Here is a 19406-nt window from a genome sequence, read left to right on the forward strand (position 1 = left end):
AGAGCAGAAAAGCAATTTCTTTCCCAAAAGTGAGATGTACATTTAGGACAATGAAAATACAGTACCTCGACTTTTACACTGCTGCTGTGGTATAGAGGGGGAAGGGGGACATTGCTGCTTTACATATGTGTTGATTTAAACGTCTGCACAGTGAAGTGAACACGAACTGCTCGTCTTTGTAAACAAAATGTGTTGGCTGTTGATACGCCTCTTTTAAAGAATGCCAGAAAATGCCTAATTATCTATTGGCTGGATTACTGTTACTTTATCAAGGAGCTATTATACTAATAAGAGGTGACTTATTGATCATTATTAAGCCCCTATCACACCATTTAATCAGGCAATCTGCTCAGGGCCAGATGGGTTGGTGTAAGTGCCAAATTTCGAGCATGTCACCAAAAATAGGAATAGATACCACTTTTCTTAATGTGTCGATGCTAATGAGTAAAAAATGACCAAAACAGAGTTAGACTAATCTTGCTCCCAGTGGCTTATTCTGTGAATGACCACTGCCAACCTCTCAGTCAAAATGAATTGGGCATTAATTGCTGTCAAATTTGTTCATGGCAGCTAATGAGTTAAAAATGACAAAAATGAGTGAGCCCACTTTTGCTCTTACTAGGTGAATTTGTGAATGACTAATGCCAGCACTTCCAGTCAAAATTGATTGGACGTCTAGCGCCGTAAATGAGTTAAAAATGACCAAAATAATGTAAACAGCCCACTCTAAGGCTAGGTTCATAACGCAGGTCTTAATGCACAAATCGGATTTTTTCGTGTTTTTCCCACTCGAGTCAGGCATTAACTTGACGGTCTCAACGGGACAGGTCGCATAAAAGTGGACCGTTTCAAATCCAATTTAGGTAGGGTGACCATACGTCCTGTATTGCCCGACAAGTCCACTTTTCACGTCCTCTCTGTAGCGTCCGGCCTGGTTTTATAAATTCATCAAAATGTCTGGTTTTCATGATTTTTCACGGGATCAATTTGGAGAGAATCCCTCCGGCTGCTGGGGGGCGGCGCCTGACTGCGTTGACGTGGCTCCTAGTAGTAGGGGGAGAAGGAGTAGTTATTCTTCTTGTTTTTTTTGGCAGTTTACCCCTTGTATCATGGGGCATTACCGCCATCTACTGGGCTGACATTTTGGCAAGAGATCAGGCAGTTACAGACTGTGAATGTGGGCGTGAAAGGGTAAATGTGTGCTAATGTAAGGCGCTTTGGGCATTGTAATAAAGCTACATTTCCATGGGTCTGCATTATATATATTTTTTTGTCATTATTTAATTTAAAAAAAAATTTTTTTTAATTGTTTGCTTATTACCGTATTTGCCCGAATATAAGGCGGTGTTTTTTGCATTGAAATAACACTGAAAAAGAGGGGGACGTCTTATATTCGCGGTCTGGACATTATACCCATTCACAACGCTAGATGGCGCCAGATATCATTGAAGCGATGTTCTGTCATGACAAATCTCAGCTACTCTTTTTAGTTTAACCAGTTTGCATTATTTTATTGCACTGTTTTTCCTTATTCAGATTTGTTTCAAGACTACAGTTACAGTTAGACTTCAATTTAATGGTTAATGCAGTTATTGCAATTTTGTTGTTTTATCACAATAGATTGGTTTATTTACATTTCCAAAACGAATGTGATTGCACTTCAGTTTAGATATTGAAATGTTCAGATATTAAGATTTGAATGAGGCAAAATATAATGCTTTTTCCCTCAAATATATTGTTATAATCATTTGTTTCGGATGTACTGTAATTATTTTCTGTATAAAAATTAAATTGGTGTTCGAAAAGTCTTTTTTCAAACTTGAGTCTTGAAAAAGAGAGGGTTGTCTTATAATCAGGGCCGTCTTATATTCGGGCCAATACGGTATTTAGGAAGAATAAAGCCTATTGAATAACCTGTAACCTGTTGCGTAAAAGACACATGGATTTTAGAGTGGTTAAAATCCGATCTGGGCCACATTTTTCCAGAATGTTGCTGCGCTCTGAACTGTCAAGTCCCCCAAATCGGAATTCATGCAGCAATTAAGTCAGCAAAGTGTGAGAGCGACAGGGCGCTATGTTAGTGATGGAGCTGTGCATTAACGTTAGTGCCTAGGTTGAACGCAGCTTTTAGGGATGAGGTGAACTTGACAACAGTCATAAAAAAATTAAAGTGGGGGGTTCTTTCTGTGCCAAATGAGCAATATTTCAGGATTGCTTACACAGCCGAGAGTCAGGACAAAATGTCCGTATACTGCATGTGTGCTTCATGCACGCACAGTGCATGCATGCTATCAATCCATATAAACTCGGACTATAAAACTAAACCGGGATTATTTATGTCTGTTATTTGTGTTCTTTTTGGAAATCCAAATATGATCACCCTAGAATGACGTTGAGCCAGCATTTGTTTTGACGCTCCTGCGCATTGGGGTCAGTTTGCACAGCACATCTTGGACCGTGAATTAGTGCGCATGCGTGATACTTGAATGGGCTAAATGGACAAAGGCAGTCTGAATGGGCACGCCAAAAAAACAGATATGACAAAAAATCCGAATTGTGCATTAAGACCTGCGGTATGAACCTACCTTATTTTCATCTGCTCAATTTTTGATTGATCTCTATCAGTCATCACAGTCAAAATGGATTGGATGTTTATCAGCATCACTCGCAGCCAATGAGTTAAAAATGACTAGTGCTGCAACGATTAATCGATTAACTCGAGTATTCGATTAGAAAAAAATATTAGAATTAAATTTTGTTGCTTTGAGTATTCGTTTAATTAAAATGGCGTTTTAATGGTTTATTTTGAAAGAGTTTGCATTTAGTTTAATTGATTAGGGTGGATACACTGCCCTCTGGGCTACCTCTTTTCACATGGCTGAATCCAACTGCTCCCTGTTAAGACCAACGTAAGCTAAGTTTTTGTTTGAGCTAATGTTTTTAAATGCATTCATAATTTAGTTTATGGGTATATTTAGCCGTTTTTTATGCGATCATGTGTCTGAACCATTTGTTAAGACCATTGTGAAAAATACTTTAGCATTTTATAGCATTTAAGCTAGCGGACTTTTTCTATGCAAGTTAGCCAATTGTTCTTTTTTTGTACATAGATCCTCATTTTTTAAAAAATGTCTTTATACCGTTTGAGCCTCAGCTCAGGTATTTTAATTTTTCATGTTCCTTATCCGATTACTCGATTATTCGAACTAACTAGTCCATCGATTAATCGACTAAAAAAATATTGGATAGCTGCAGCCCTAAAAATGACCAAATGGAATCAGCCCATCCTTGTTTTCAGTAGCTCAATTTGTGAATAATCTCTGCCAGCACTTCTGATCAAAGTTGCTTGAATGTCCATTGAAGTCAATGGCAGCCAATGAGTTAATAATAACAAAAAAATGTAATTACCCGACTTGTTTTCAGTAGGTCAATTTGTGAATGATCTCTGCCATTCTATCAGCATCAATGAAAGCTAATAAGTTAATCACAGACCTAAGAGCAAAACAGAAATGCAAGAGGATTAAAGCATGAAAACAAGCAGGAATAAAAATTTAGAAAACACTTTAATCGCTCTTGGGAAACTAGGAAATGATGGCCTTTGGTAAATGAGTTTGTTAACAGTTCTCACGCTTCATTTAGAGGTAAACATGTTAATGACTCAGTTAGACTCTGAGTCGTATTATGTAAATATTGCTGAAGGGGGAATTCAGCACGGGAAGAAGTGCGGCCGAGTCAAATGACATATTCAGGCTTACATTGGAAAATTTCTTCTAAGCGCCGACACAAAGTGTGAATCACACATGAAGTGGCAAACATATTGGCGTGTTCTATTTTGGCATTTGATAGCTCCGAATGGCATTGACAGATGAAAACCTGAGCATTTTTCTTTTTTTTCCCCCCTCTCATGAGTGTAGATGTGATGTGAATTTAAACAGGGCCCAACAAAGTCGGTCACCGTGAAAAGTTGAGGAAGAAGCCTTTAGTTGCGGTCTACTCATTTCTCTTCTTTTCCTATTTATTCCAGTCCCGTTCAGCAGCCCACATGAGCGTCTCCAAACCACCGCCGCCCCCTTCCGCCACCCACCTTGCCATCCCTCCTTCCTCTACTTGCACGCCCTCCTCATCCGCCTCCTCCCCATCGGCCCCGCCTCCTCCCTCACCGGTCAAGATTTCTATGCAGGAGCACTTTGCCATCAACGTGTGCCCGGGGCCCATCCTCCCTATCCCGCAAATCTCAGACTTCTTCCCCCGTTTCCACGACTACCCCTGCACACCGCCTCCCCCGCGGGAGAAGAAGATCCTGAAAGAGGAGACCTTCAACGGGGAGATGGGTGGAGGCTTCAAAGATGGCGAGAGGCGGGGGGACAACAGTGGGGATAGGGAGGAAGTAGCTGACTCTGATGATGATGACAGTGAGTTTAAAACTTGGTGTTTTCTTCATTTGTATGGAAATTAAAAAGCATTGCATCAACAACAAAAAAAGAACGCAACCAGCTTTAAAACTCGAAAACACAGAGTCATCTTTTTCTACTCAAGGCCAGTTTTTCATCTGGGGAAAATAATGAGTGTATGCCCAGCTCACCATACGTCCCGCAACAGTAAACACCCTGATGGCTCAACCTCAATATTTTCCGGAGTATAAATCGCACTTTTTTCATAGTTTGGCTAGGCCTGCTTATACACCGATTTATATACAATGGGGCAAATAAGTATTTAGTCAACCACTAATTGTGCAGGTTCTCCCACTTGAAAATATTACAGAGGATTGTAATTGTCAACATGCGTGAACCTCAACCATGAGAGACAGAATGTAGGGAAAAAAAACAGAAAATCACATTGTTTGATTTTTAAAGAATTTATTTGCAAATCATGGTGGAAAATTAGTATTTGGTCAATACCAAAAGTCCATCTCAATACTTTGTTATGTACCCTTTGTCGGCAATAACGGAGGCCAAACGTTTTCTGTAACTCTTCACAAGCTTTTCACACACTGTTGCTGGTATTTTGGCCCATTCCTCCATGCAGATCTCCTCTAGAGCAGTGATGTTTTGGGGCTGTCGTTGGGCAACACGGACTTTCAACTCCCTCCTCACCCCATGGCGTCAAAATGATAACAAGAACGGGGAGCAAAAAACCCAGAACCACACGGGGGGACCTAGTGAATGACCTACAGAGAGCTCGGACCACAGTAACAAAGGCTACTATCAGTAACACAATGCGCCACCAGGGACTCAAATCCTGCACTGCCAGACGTGTCCCCCTGCGGAAGAAAGTACACGTCCAGGCCCGTCTGTGGTTCGCTAGAGAGCATTTGGATGATCCAGAAGAGGACTGGGAGACTGTGTTTTGGTCAGATGAATCCAAAATGGAACTTTTTGGTAGAAACACAGGTTCTCTTGTTTGGAGGAGAAAGAATACTGAATTGCACCATACCCATTGTGAAGCATGGAGGTGGAAACATCATGCTTTGGGGCTGTTTTTCTGCATAGGGACCAGGACGACTGATCTGTATAAAGGAAAGAATGAATGGGGCCATGTATCGAGGGATTTTGAGTGAAAATCTCCTTCCATCAGCAAGGGCATTGAACATGAGGTGTGGCTGGGTCTTTCAGCATGACAATGATCCCAAACACACAGCCAGGGCAACAAAGGAGTGGCTTCGTAAGAAGCATTTCAAGGTCCTGGAGTGGCCAAGCCAGTCTCCAGGTCTCAACGCCATAGAAAAATCTGCGGGGGGAGTTGAAAGTCCGTGTTGCCCAACGACAGCCCCAAAACATCATTGCTCTAGAGGTTATCTGCAAGTTATACAACATAAAATATACATTATAAATGAATACTACATCACATTCGTAAAATAAAAACATATAATAAAATAAATAATAGCCCATTAAAAAAAAAAAACATTAAATGAGCTAAAACACCTGTAATTAAATAATAAGAATATTACACAGATCCTGCTTACACAATTAAATGTATTGATTTCTGTGTGGCGCTTTAACTTGAGAAAATCCACCAATAAAGCTATTGAAAACCGTTCATAAGAAAAACAAATGATTCATTGAGGCATTTCATTTGTAAAATACATGTTTAAATCTTTGTCATTGGGATTGCTTTTCTCTTTAGCACAGGACTTCTTTTTTCTTCTTTCTTCAGAAAGAAAGCTGACCAATACCAGGGGTCTGAAAGGCAAATTGTTGTTGGATTATCTTTAAATACCCGTGACTTTTTGATCACAATTCTAGCTTTGTATAGGCTAATGTTCCTATTGTTGAAAGGTGTGTAATAAACAACTAGCACATTTATATTTTGCATTTTGTTTTCTTCCCGTACCGAAAATGAACCGAATCGTGACCTCAAAACCGAGGTACGTAACGAACCAAGATTTTTGTGTATCGTTACACCCCTAGTTATTAGCAATTGTTTCTACAAAATGGATAAGCGACAAGACTTTTGTCAGGGACTGTAGTCGCGTTACTTCGGCTTCGCATATACCAAGTCCAGTCAGTAATGGTGTCTTTCATTTTGTTCCTAGCATACTTGGGGACATTGGAGTTCACCCTGCTGTTTGATCAGGAGAATAACTGCCTCCACTGCACCGTTCACAAGGCAAAGGTAACCACAACTTTGAGTTCTTTTCATGGTTGGAACACTCTCATCACCCTCCGTAAAAAGTACAAAAAAACACTCCGTAGCACTGCAGCCTTTAGTACAAGGACATCAACCCCATATATAGTGAACTGTCACATGAGTTTAATTATGTAAATCTCTTTGAAAAAGTCCCTAGAGGACAATACTGTACAATTGAATGGAGGGGAGTCAGAAACAGTGGCACGGAATGGAAACACCCGGCAGCACTATTGTGATGTTTGCTGTCTTTTTCTGACCCTGTTGTTGGTGCGGAGTGTTTGAGGGTACGATGACATCACATTCAACTCTACAGTATGGAACAGTATTTTGTGTGTGTTCACAGGGACTGAAAGCCATGGACTCCAATGGGCTTGCCGATCCATACGTCAAGCTTCATCTTCTGCCTGGGGCGAGCAAGGTCACTTTACCAACCTCATTTCAGTGGCTTCTTGACATGACATACTACGCAACACAAACAAAACACATGACACAAGAGTGTTATTTGACAATTACAAAGGGGTTTCGTCTTGACTGTGAAAATGCTTTTACCAAGCGGGCTAAATTAGCGTGTCGTCTCGAGCGCCGAGCAGGGAGCTGGCGGTGGGCTCGTTCTTATTGCGCTCTGTTCAATACGCCGCTTTATCGAGCACAAACATGTTCCACTTGGCTGCACCGCTCTTGTTTTGTCTGCTGCTCAAGCTGGTGAGAAGATAAGGCATGCCACAACTGCAGCACCATGCTTTTGGCAACCTGTTGTTGGCCATTTTAGCTGTAGGTGGAAATGAAGTGAGGCTACGATAAGCGAGAGAAAGCTTGCTGAGCCATGATACGTAGGTCGAATGAGGCAACTCTGGTGATCTGGAGTGTCAACCATCACAAGGTCTGGGGCATCTTTGTCCCCTGGCCCTCTCCCGCATCTGCTCGCGCATATTTCTTAGTCTCGGTGCTATCTACGTCCCACTTTACTGCTGTGACCTTCTTTGACCTTGAAATACCAACTCTGTGAGGCGAAAAGGGAGGGGGAGGAAAGCGGGAGAGTAAGAGAAGAGATGGGGGGGTGGGGAGGGGTACATAAGGGGAGGGCAGCAGCAGGTGGTTGTCATGGAAACAAGGAGGATTGTTACACGGCTCACGTCAACAGTCGGGTGTTGATGGGAGTAGAGCGGTGGGTGGGCGGGACGCGGAGAATGCGTCAATGAGGAGGTAAGTACCCGCGGCCCGTCATTAGTTAAACATCCACCAGACGGGGACCACGTCACTTGACAAGTGGGAGCGCACACACGCTGAAGTGACTATGACGGACACTCACGCCTACTCGTGCCTGTCTTTCCAGTCCATGCATGTGAAATATGGAGTTTAGCGAGAACAGAGTTGCGCGTTCCCCGTCTCAGTTTACTTTGCTTTCGCCATTCAGGATACGCTCTCAAGGCTAACGCAGCATCCTCTCAATATGACCTCTGCACACAAGGATTTACTTGATACTTGATTTGCTGTTATGCCATACACATAATTACCTTATAACCTGCAACACTATCCAAGCTCGTGCAGAGTAGTTCATAATGCATCAATATGTTGCTTACATGACAAAAACGTGAAATGTTGGAGTAAAATACATTGTACTCATCAGAGATTGTGATTTATAGCACATGAAATCCATTTTCCTTTTTTTTTTGCTGTTGCCTGTGTGGTTGCTGTTGCACTCCTTCATGCTACTCTGAAAAACCAGAACAAATCCTTTTCCGTTTTGTCAGCCAGTCAGCAACTTTATTGCCGGATCATTCTTTGCAATGTGCAATTTGTCTTCAAAATTATCGTCTTCCTCCATTAATATACAGTGATCCCTCATTTTTTGCAGTTAATGGGGACCAGAACCCACCGCGATAAGTGAAAAACCGCAAAGTAGCGACCCCCCCCCCCCCACACACACACACAAAAAAACCCCAACCTTTTTTTAAAAAAAAAAAAACCTGTCCTGTTCATCGGCTTGGATACAGGAAAATTTTATTTAATGTGTATTACATTCTTTATGTATTTTTTTGTGTATACTAAGACTGGGAACCTCTTGGTTCCTCACCATATGATACGATTTGCGATACAAAGCTCACGATAACGATGATCTGACGATATGGTGATACAACAATTATCGATGCATTGGTCATAAAATCATTCTAGGATACCCTACAAACAACTAATAAACAGGAAAACAAGCTTCTGCTGCAAATTGGAATGAGTTTATCACTAGTAGACGTCCAATCCATGTGAACTGGGAGGGTGGCAGCGAATGAACATTGGTTAATTCGCTGCCATCCCTCCCACTTTAAACGGATTGAACGTCTATGGCCGTCAGTGCCAGCCAATGCCAGGCAATGAGGTAATTTTAGGCCATTTAAGGTCATTTACCTGTTGATTTTCAGTTACTTCCTGTTGACTTTGGGGTATTTTATGGGTCACTTCCTGTTTATTTTGAGTTACAGAACAGGAAGTCACCTGGGAATCACCCAAATGAATTGGCAGGGACTCAAACTCAACAAGAAATGACCTGTTAATGCCCTGAAAATCAGACAGAATGACTGTGAATGCTCTGGTTTCGAATGAACGAACGTTCCCAGTCTAAATGGATTGGGCGTCGAGCACCGTCAATGCAGCCTTAGAGTTAAGAGACACTTTTATGGTGGAAGATTTTGGTAGCAACTTGTTGGTTCCATTTTATTTAATTTTTTTTAGACATTGACCCCTTTTTATAACGATATCTCGATTCTTGGCAGGCGCATATCGATAACCTTTTGGGAAACAAAGTATCACGATATATCACCATTTAGATGTTTTGTCACACCCCTAGTGTATACAGTACATTAGTTAGAAAAGTAAATGCAATAACATAATATACAATAACATGCATAAGATGAATAAAATGTATTCACCACACTGATGATCTTCATAAATCAGTCATGTCCAAAGTGCGGCCCGGGGGCCAAATGCGGCCCGTGGTCAAATTTCATCCGGCCCCCAGCCTCTGTCATAGGATCAATAACGTCTGGCCCGCACACAGACTTAATAAATTGGTCAGCAGTACTGCTACCAGTATATGAAGTAGCTTACACATTAAATGCTGCTCCTCATTTACCCACTAAAAGGCAGCAGCACTCTAAGCAACGTTACCCCGTTTGACGCTTGACTTCCAATTTTCTAAAATGGCAACAATCAACAACAACAAAAAGTTGACTGCGACAGCCGACACTTCAAGGATAGGTGGAAATTGGACTATTCACTAAAATACACAACAACTGTGTCTGCCTCATTTGCAAAGAGACAGTCGCTGTTTCTAAAGAGTTCAATGTGAGGCGATATTACCAAACAAGACACGCTGACATGTACGACAAGATTACAGGGAAGATACGCAGCGAGAAACTGATGCAACTTGAAGCTAGTTTATTTCACAGCAGCATTATCCTGAGAGTCGAATGCCACAAAGGCTAGTTGGGAGATTCTTGAAATTATTAAATGAAAATAATAATAATAAAGCAAATGTGACACACAGAATGGCTTGCTAAAATTTGCTTAAATATATTGTTCTACATAAAGGACGTCAGCCAAGGTCGGCCCCCCACATTCTTACCACACCAAATATGGCCCCCTTTTGCAAAAAGTTTGGACACCCCTGTCATAAATGAAGAAAAAACTCCGAACAATGGATATGAAGGTAAAGATGATTTATTGAGAAGCTTGAGTGTCATGAGATCTTTGTGGGCCTTAAAGTCTCGCCTCTTCACTTCTTCCTTGAAAAGGAACGTCCTGGATGGCATCCTCTTCCAAAAAAGGCCAGTCTCGTCCATGTTAAACACCTGGAGATAGCCACCCTCTTCAATTAATTTGGGAAATTGGTCCTCAACGTAACGAACAGCTGCGTCATGGTCCGCCGAGGAGGCCTCCCCGTGCATCGTAACACTGCGAAGTCCAAACCTCTTTTTGAATTTTTCGAACCAGCCCTTGCTGGCAACAAAACCACAATTTTCTTCACTTGAAGCACTGGTACTAGGCTGTGGTTCATCTTCGTTGTAGTCGGCATCACCGCCACCTTCATTCAACTCTCCTTCAGGAATGAGGCTATCATACAGCGCTTTGGCTTTCATGTTTGTGTCGAGACTGACCTTCTTTTCCCGACAGTTCGATACCCACACTGTTAGTGCATTTTCCATTTTTACAATCGTCTTGTTGCGAGGAGTCACGACTCGCTTAGTGTCCCTGGAATACGACATTGAGGCGGTCTTTCGGATTTTCGCCTCGTCTTTTTTTATGTAAGGAACGGTTGATCCGTTTAGTCCGTAATGGCGTGCAACAGACACGTAGCTGTGGCCAACTTTAAGCATGTCCTGTAATTGCACTTTCTCTTGCACTGTCATCATTTTTCTTTTCTTCTTGGGTTCGATAGAGGATTGAGCGGGCGGAGGACGGTTTGGAGCCGTTTTCCTTCGCTAGCAGCAAGGTTAAACATCTCGGCCAATCAGCTTGCGATATTCCCGAGTGATGCTTGCCAGCGAATCAGAGCGGTGGAATATGAGTTGGGCGGGCTCTCCTTGCCTTCTGTTAGGGAACGGGCAGATTTTACATCATATTTTTGCCATTATTTTAATTTTTTATGCATTTATATATATACATTTTTTTGACTGAAAAAAAAATCCGCGAGACTGAAACCGCGAAATTCGAAGCGCGAAGTAGCAAGGGATCAGACCCCCAATTTTTCCAAATTTTAAAATTGTCCGATTTGCACGTGTGATACATCATTGGAAACCTTAAAATGTCAATTTTCTGGGGGGGCAAAAAAATTGAACAGGAGGGCATTTAAAAAAAAAAAACAAATATTTTTTTTTAAACAGCAAAACCCTAACTGGACGTGAGAGCACTGTAAAGTGAAAATTTTTACTGCACTGAGGCCCAGAAATGCTTGTCTCAAATGTTATACATTTGTCAATATAGTTAATGTGCACTTTGGACTTTTGTTATTGTTGTTCATTAACCTATGTTAGGCTATTTCTTTATTTCCCTATAATATATATATATTTTTTTAAATCAATGTTTGCGTTATCTTCAAAATATATTCCATTTCACTGTGCATAATGTAAGTCATTTGTACTTATTTTTGTTAATGTATGTTACTTTTTTTGTACATCACTGAAATTTTTTTTTTTTTTTTTTTTTTTTATGAAAATCAGTTTCTCAAGTGCGCCTTACAGTGCAGTTACTGTACCGTAAGTGTAATGCGGCAGCCTAATGCATGTGTAAAACCTGTTGTGTTTTATTTTGTGTTATACGTATAACTGGCAAAAGCTGTTTTTTTTTGCATTTCTGTGGTTTTAGGAGGTTTGACAACCCCAAACCCCACCGGAAAAAAAAAAAAAAATTCTGGCTCCGTAGTGACCTTTATGTCGGGGAAATTTAGTCACTTTCAACCCTGCATATTTAGTAGGCCCGTCACAATACACTGGTTTAACAACACTCCAATCAAATTCAGTAATTCAAATATTTTAACATCAAAATTGTCAAAAATATCCTTATTACATTGTATTTTTTGATTGCTTCTGGTGAATTGTAACTGACTGTGTTCATAAATGTGTACTCCACATAATACCATTAAATTAAAATCACTAATCAAAGGCCCTTGAATTGAATCGAGTCATGGCTTTGTAACTCAAATCTTTAATGTTTAAAAATATTGTACTTTTTTTTTTTTTTTGCTAGGCCATTGGCCGATTACATTGACATGGCTTCACAGGATAGTTGAAATCTAATTGGACAAAAAAAAAAAAAAATAAATAAATCTATCAGTACTTCCATATAACTGCAATCTAAAATTAAAATGATAGAGTAGGGAAAAGATCATTCATTCATTTATTCACCTTCCGTGCTGCTTATCCTCAAAAGGCTCGCGGGGATGCTGGAGCCAATACAAATACTGTATATTCATGTTTTTCAATAGTCCCTCAAAATGTGAAAAGGCTGAGAAATTCACTATGTAGTTCTAAATTGTAGATAATGGGCTATATTTCCATGACTAGGGCAAGTCCACTTTTGTGGCCGTGAACCTAGCCAAGCAAAGCTGCTCCTCTCTTCCCCTTTCAAATTGGCACATTCACACATCTCTGTGGAAAACATGCACCGCGGGATCTGCTCTAATCACGTCTCTTGGGAAACGACAATACGAGTAACATCATTTAATGAGCGAGTGATAACCGCTGGCGACTTAAATATGTATGTCAGCAGACCTCATGTATTTATCCTCAAAGTAAAGAAAAAGATGTACTGCACACTGAGAGAAGCAAGGTCGACCCGCAGGTAGGTAGGTGTTTTTCACCAGGCAGTACAGTTAAGCTCGGCGCCATCATGTGACCTGAGTCTTTAAATATCTTTTTTTCTTCTTCACCATACCCTTTCACATCCAGAAATCCTATCGACAATGTGTCAAAACCCTAGCCAGTCCATCTTTATCCACATTTCTAGGAAAGAGTAAACCAAGGAGAAAAGTGGAATAAGTAGACAATGGATGCATGCAGACAGATGGAGGGAACTGAATACGACTGAAATGGGCAGATGGTGGATAAGATAAACATTTAGAAACAAAGTTTTGAAACAATGCTGATGAAAAAGGCACAGACACAAAATAGAGGGGATTCCTGCTTGTAGTACAGTGGTGCAAATAAGTATTTAGTCAACCACCAATTGTGCAAGTTCTCCTACTTGAAAAGATTAGAGAGGCCTGTAATTGTCAACATGGGTAAACCTCAACCATGAGAGACAAAATGTGGGAAAAAAACTCAGAAAATCACATTGTTTGATTTTTAAAGAATATATTTCCAAATTAGAGTGGAAAATAAATATTCTGTCACCTACAAACAAGAACATTTCTGGCTGTCAAAGAGATATAACTTCTTCTAACGAGGTCTAACGAGGCTCCACTCGTTACCAGTATTAATGGCACCTGTTTTAACTCATTATCGGTATAAAAGACACCTGTCTACAACCTCAGTCAGTCACACTCAAAACTCCACTATGGCCAAGACCAAAGAGCTGTCGAAGGACACCAGAGACAAAATTGTAGACCTGCACCAGGCTGGGAAGACTAAATCTGCAATAGGTAAAACACTTGCTGTAATGAAATCAACTGCGGGAGCAATTATTAGAAAATGGAAGACATACAAGACCACTGATAATCTCCCTCGACCTGGGGCTCCATGCAGGATCTCACACCGTGGCGTCAAAATGGATAACAAGAACGGTGAGCAAAAATCCCAGAACCACACGGGGGGACCTAGTGAATGACCTACAGAGAGCTAGGACCACAGTAACAAAGGATACTATCAGTTTTTATTATTGTTATTGGAAATTTATTATTATTATTTATTAGTAGTTATTGGAAACAATGCGTCGCCAGGGACTCAAATCCTGCACTTCCAGACGTGTCCCCCTGCTAAAGGAAGTACACATACAGGCCCATCTGCGGTTCGCTAGAGAGCATTTGGATGATCCAGAAAAGGACTGGGAGAATGTGTTATGGTCAGATGAAACCAAAATAGAACTTTTTGGTAGAAACACCGGTTCTCATGTTTGGAGAAGAAAGAATACTGAATTGTATCCGAAGAACATCATACCCACTGTGAAGCATGGGGGTGGAAACATCATGCTTTGGGGCTGTTTTTCTGCAAAGGGACCAGGACGACTGATCTGTGTAAAGGAAAGAATGAATGGGGCCATGTATCGAGAGATTTTGAGTGAAAATCTCCTTCCATCAGCAAGGGCATTTAAGATGAAACGTGGCTGGGTTTTTCAGCATGACAATGATCCCAAACACACAGCCAGGGCAACAAAGGAGTGGCTTTGTAAGAAGCATTTCAAGGTCCTGGAGTGGCCTAGCCAGTCTCCAGATCTCAATCCCATAGAAAATCATTGGAGGGAGTTGAATGTCCGTGTTGCCCAACGACAGCCCCAAAACATCACTGCTGTAGAGGAGATCTGCATGGAGGAATGGGAAAGCTTGTGAAGAGTTACAGAAAACGTTTGGCCTCCGTTATTGACAACAAAGGGTACATAACAAAGTATTGAGATAAACTTTTGGTATTGACCAAATACTTATTTTCCACCATGATTTGCAAATAAATTCTTTAAAAATCAAACAATGTGATTTTCTGTTTTTTTTTTCCACATTCTGTCTCTCATGGTTGAGGTTTACCCATGTTGACAATTACAGGCCTCTCTAATATTTTCAAGTGGGAGAACTTGCACAATTGGTGGTTGACTAAATACTTATTTGCCCCAGTGTATGTATTTACTAAGGGGTGTACTCACTTTTGTTGCCAGGGGTTTAGATACTAATGCCATATTTTGAGTTATTTTTGAGGGGAAAATAAATTAACTCTATCATATAAGCTGCACATAGACTACTTTTCATTGTGTCAAAGTGTCATTTTGTCAGTGTTGTCCCATGAAAAGATATAGGTAAATATCTGAAGAAATACGAGGGGTGTGCTCAATTTTGTGATTCACTGTAGATGCTGGCATCTCTGAAACAATAAGCCAAAAGGATTAAAGACGATGTTGATGTGGTCTATATTTTCTTTTAATAAATATGGCTTATCTTCTTTCAACCAAAAAAACAAAACATGAATAATGATAGGACAGCAATGTGGGATTTTGTGGATGTGGAGACAAAAAGAGACAAAGACAAAGAAGAGAAAAGTGCTTAGGATCCCGAGGCTCTCCCCACAGCCTAAGAGGACGATGGCATGAAAGATGGGGTGTTTATCTTTAGAGCCGCGAACATGAGCGGGAAAATGTGATGGAAGAGCAATTTTACTCTTTGAAACAGTTGGAGAGTGGTCATAGGTCAAGCAATTTTTAGACATGTACAACACGACTGATGAAATATAAGACACAATTGTACTGACCGGAATGTATTGATATTTACCCTTTAGAAATGGATTTATCGCCACAATACAGGGCAGCAAGATGGATTTTAGCCTTTATACTGTAGATTTATATGGCACAGTTTTTACTTAGAGAGATAACTGAATGAGAGCACTGAAAAAGCATTGCCCTCCTTCGTAGTTCATAAAATGTCCTTCATTTTAAAGTGATAAACTGATGAGCAAAAATTCTCTTACAAGATTTTCTGGTAAAGCGTAAAATTAACGGTGCCATCCATCAAAACAAGTAGTCCAGGTCCTGAAGTCACAAAGCTGCCCCAACCATCACACTACCACCACATCTGATTGTTGGAATGCTATTTTCCCCCCCTGAAATGCTATTGCATTTACTGTACACTACATGATGAGACGCACACCTTCTAGAATGTTCAAATATTATGTTGTTAATCTGTAGAATATTCCTTCAAAATTATTAGGAAATCATTCAGAAGCCAAATAAATTATTTTATATACTTAGTTCTATTTACAGGGTTTCACTATATTCTACACATTAAGCTGAGGTCCTTTTGTTTTAGATGTTAGAGCTAGTCGCCGGGTTACGACTTACGTAATTTCGACTATACAATGGTGAAGTCTCGTCCGCCATTCTGTCTCCAGTCCTGTTTTTTTGTTGTTGTTATTGCGTGAACAGTACCTAGTTCTTGCCATCCCTCTTCCCCCAGCAGCGTCGCTGCCATTCTGCTGTTCCTGACGGCATCAGGTCCCACCGGTCTCCGGTTCTCATGTATCTGCCCGTGAAGTGCCCTTTTCGGATTGGGAGAGTCATGAAACCCGCCCCAATTTCTGGTTCTTCCCTGGCCACTGACAATGCGCCTTTTTCGGACTTCTCACTTCCTTGTTCCCATGCTGCTGCTTCTCCCCCGGCGCAGACTCCTCTTGCGAGTCCTGATCCATTTTTTTTTTAGTTTGGACGGCGGGCTCGCGTTAAGAAAGGCAACCTGCGCGGACATGATATTCACACTCTCTCGCCTCCCTACTCTTTCCACAGCACACTTTTTTCTCAGCAAAGTGACTCACTCGCAAAATTTTTTTTTTTTTTTAAAGCCTGAATAGTCATTTAATATAACGTAATAAGTATTTTTTACTTGATCTTAGTTTTTGGACACTTATCTTGTATTTAGAGGTACTTATAGGGTTAATTCAGACTTACACGGAAATTTCGGGTTACATCGCCAGCCTAGGAATGGAACTTGTTCGTAACCCGGGGACTACCTGTATAAACTGGAAATGGGAATTTCAGTCGTTTGAGTTTTATTCTGCGTGTTTATTGCATATTTCATATGTTAGCTAGTTAATGTGATATCCCTCTGCTTAACATTATACTGACCGATAAACCTTTTTTAAAAACTGATAGTCTTTTTTTTTTTTTTTTTTTTTTTAATGAACTACATAAGTAATAATAATAAGTGATATAATAATACGTGATATAGATTCGGTTTTGATAGCAAGGTACCGATCACAGTTACAATTCTTTTTCTGGTATCTCATGGAACTATACAATCTGGTCGAAAAATCCAAGATGTACAGTGGAATCTCAGCCTAAAGAATCTATAAGATCATACATAGAATAATAGAATGTAATGCACAACCCAGACAAAAAATTTTCGTTCCAGCCCACCTTCACCGCTGTGTAAAAGTGATTAACTCTTTTAACGTTTGAGGTGAAAAAACTGAAGCTGGTCAAATTTAAACTGTGATTGTTTTTATTTTTTTAATGATTCAATCCCATGATATTCCAAGCCAATGATTCTGTAGATACTTTTTGTTTTGCATAATTAGTGAGAAAATGGCAGAAGAGCACAGCTAGTCTGAAAACATATTTTCCGGTGTTATTGACATAAACTCCATGGCCAAATCCTCAGCAGGATGAAAACATCCCGAAGGCAACCGTAGGAAATGAGGCAGCAAGTGAGGAGATGCGGCAACCATTAGGAGCCTGCATGCAGTTCATTTCACAGAAAGCTTTAAATTTTCATTCTTATTGTGTTGCACATTTTAAAAGTCTGCCGTGCTTGAGACTGGTGCTGATGCGCTGCCTCATTATATTGTGAGGGAGACAGATGGACAGGTGAGGAGAGGGAGACCTCGTGGCCTCTCACGCTCACTCAACAGATGTCCGAAATCTCCTCGGGGGCTGAGATAAATTATTCCCTCGCGAACATTATTTTTCAGTCTCTTGTCCTTTTTTTCCTTTGATCTGATGAATTTGCTAACTTACTCTTTGCACAGTCCTCTTGTACCCCCAGCACATGAATGCTGCTCACATTTCTTCCTCTTGACAGGCGAACAAACTTCGCACAAAGACTCTGAAGAACACACTAAACCCAGTGTGGAATGAGGAACTGGTGTATCATGGAATAACAGCGGCTGACATGACCACCAAAACACTCAGGTAGGACTCTCAGCTTGAAATGTAGTAATGTATACAGAGTAGAGTCGCCATTTCCAAAACACTAAAAAAAGAGGGCACTTTGTTTCATTTAGTGAGGAAAGAAAAATCTCAATATCCAGTGCCGGCATACTCCCCACAACAATACATTTTTTTCCATAACAATGGCATCATAATACAGTGAGGCTAAGGTTATGTTCACACTGCAGGTAATTCAGATTTTTTTTGTTTTTGTTGCCCATATTTTCATGCAGTATGAATAGCCCAATTCCACATTTTTAATACCCGACCTGGGTTCATTTGTATGCAGATAAGAATTGAATGTCGATCCAACGCCTCTGCTGTATGAACGCACATCTACATGAATGCAACTCGTACGTTATCAACAAGTGATACACAGTACATCACTTCGTTCAACAAAACAAACAACAGATGCAAATGAGTGAAGGCAGATGAAAGTGCAGAAAATACATTTTTCTTCTAGATACTGAAACGATTGTTTTTTTTTAAACATAAAATCCCCCAAATTTGAATCAAAAGAGTGATTGCCGAAATCTCTACTTCTATAAACACTGCGTGACATGTTACAGTGCTCATGAGCAGAGGCGTAGCAAGGGTCCCCCGGGGCCCCAGGCAACAAGCAACATGGGGCCCTTCGAGCGTGTGCTAGTAAGGGGGACAGTTGGACTTGGAGCAATAGCATATTTAATAAAAGTCTAATAACGGCTCGCTCTCATAGAGCGCTTTTTAGGACACTCAAAGTGCCCCCCCCCCCCCCCCCCCCCCCATTGCATTATTGGGACGTAGGACAGTAACAGGACTGGTTGCTATGGGAACGTACGTATACCCAAGGAACCTTGCTAAAAGGAGTATTAAAATTGCTAATAAAAATCATTTAGGATCATTTTAGATGCATATATGTTATATTTTTCATATAGAGTATTCGACGAGGAATACGATAGACGCATTAATAGACTTTTTTTGGAAAAATCACCATTTCTTTAAGTAGTCACATGAATAATGAGATGGCCTATGAAACTCAACGTAAAACAACTTGGCAAGAACCTTTCAGAGAGTACTTGGTGAGTCACTTGATAAACAATCATGTGGTATCAATAGCTGATTGGACTTTTTTAAACATGTATGATCTACGTGACATGGTTAGTGCTGATTAGGATTGATAACAGAATCATTAGATAATCTACCAAATGATTCCATGGGACTGAAACACTCCCTACACTTGTCACTGCAACAGTGCAGTAAAGATGCGTGTGCCTAATCTGTTGGCTCTCTGGGGGCACCTTCTGGCTAGGGGCCCTAGGCAATTGCCTGGTTTGCCTAATGGGACGCGACGCCTCTGCTCATGAGTGTCCATCATGGGTGGCTGGGTCTTCAGATTAAAAGTTGCGTATGTT

The 19406-nt window shown here is 40.7% G+C and overlaps 1 protein-coding gene across 3 annotated transcripts in view; it reads left to right on the forward strand.

Annotated features, from left to right (window-relative positions):
* Positions 1 to 19406, forward strand: part of doc2g (double C2-like domains, gamma) — a 131916-nt gene that overhangs the window by 57140 nt on the left and 55370 nt on the right. For all 3 annotated transcript variants that reach the window (XM_057844585.1, XM_057844582.1, XM_057844584.1), the window contains 4 exons: positions 4025 to 4412; positions 6533 to 6612; positions 6971 to 7045; positions 17885 to 17994. In XM_057844585.1, coding sequence (XP_057700568.1) covers positions 4043 to 4412; positions 6533 to 6612; positions 6971 to 7045; positions 17885 to 17994 — 635 coding nt within the window. In that variant the 5' untranslated portion in view covers positions 4025 to 4042. The remainder of the gene's footprint in view (positions 1 to 4024; positions 4413 to 6532; positions 6613 to 6970; positions 7046 to 17884; positions 17995 to 19406) is intronic.

This window comes from Corythoichthys intestinalis, chromosome 8, assembly GCF_030265065.1.
Source record: "Corythoichthys intestinalis isolate RoL2023-P3 chromosome 8, ASM3026506v1, whole genome shotgun sequence".
In the NCBI taxonomy this organism is placed as follows: domain Eukaryota; kingdom Metazoa; phylum Chordata; class Actinopteri; order Syngnathiformes; family Syngnathidae; genus Corythoichthys; species Corythoichthys intestinalis.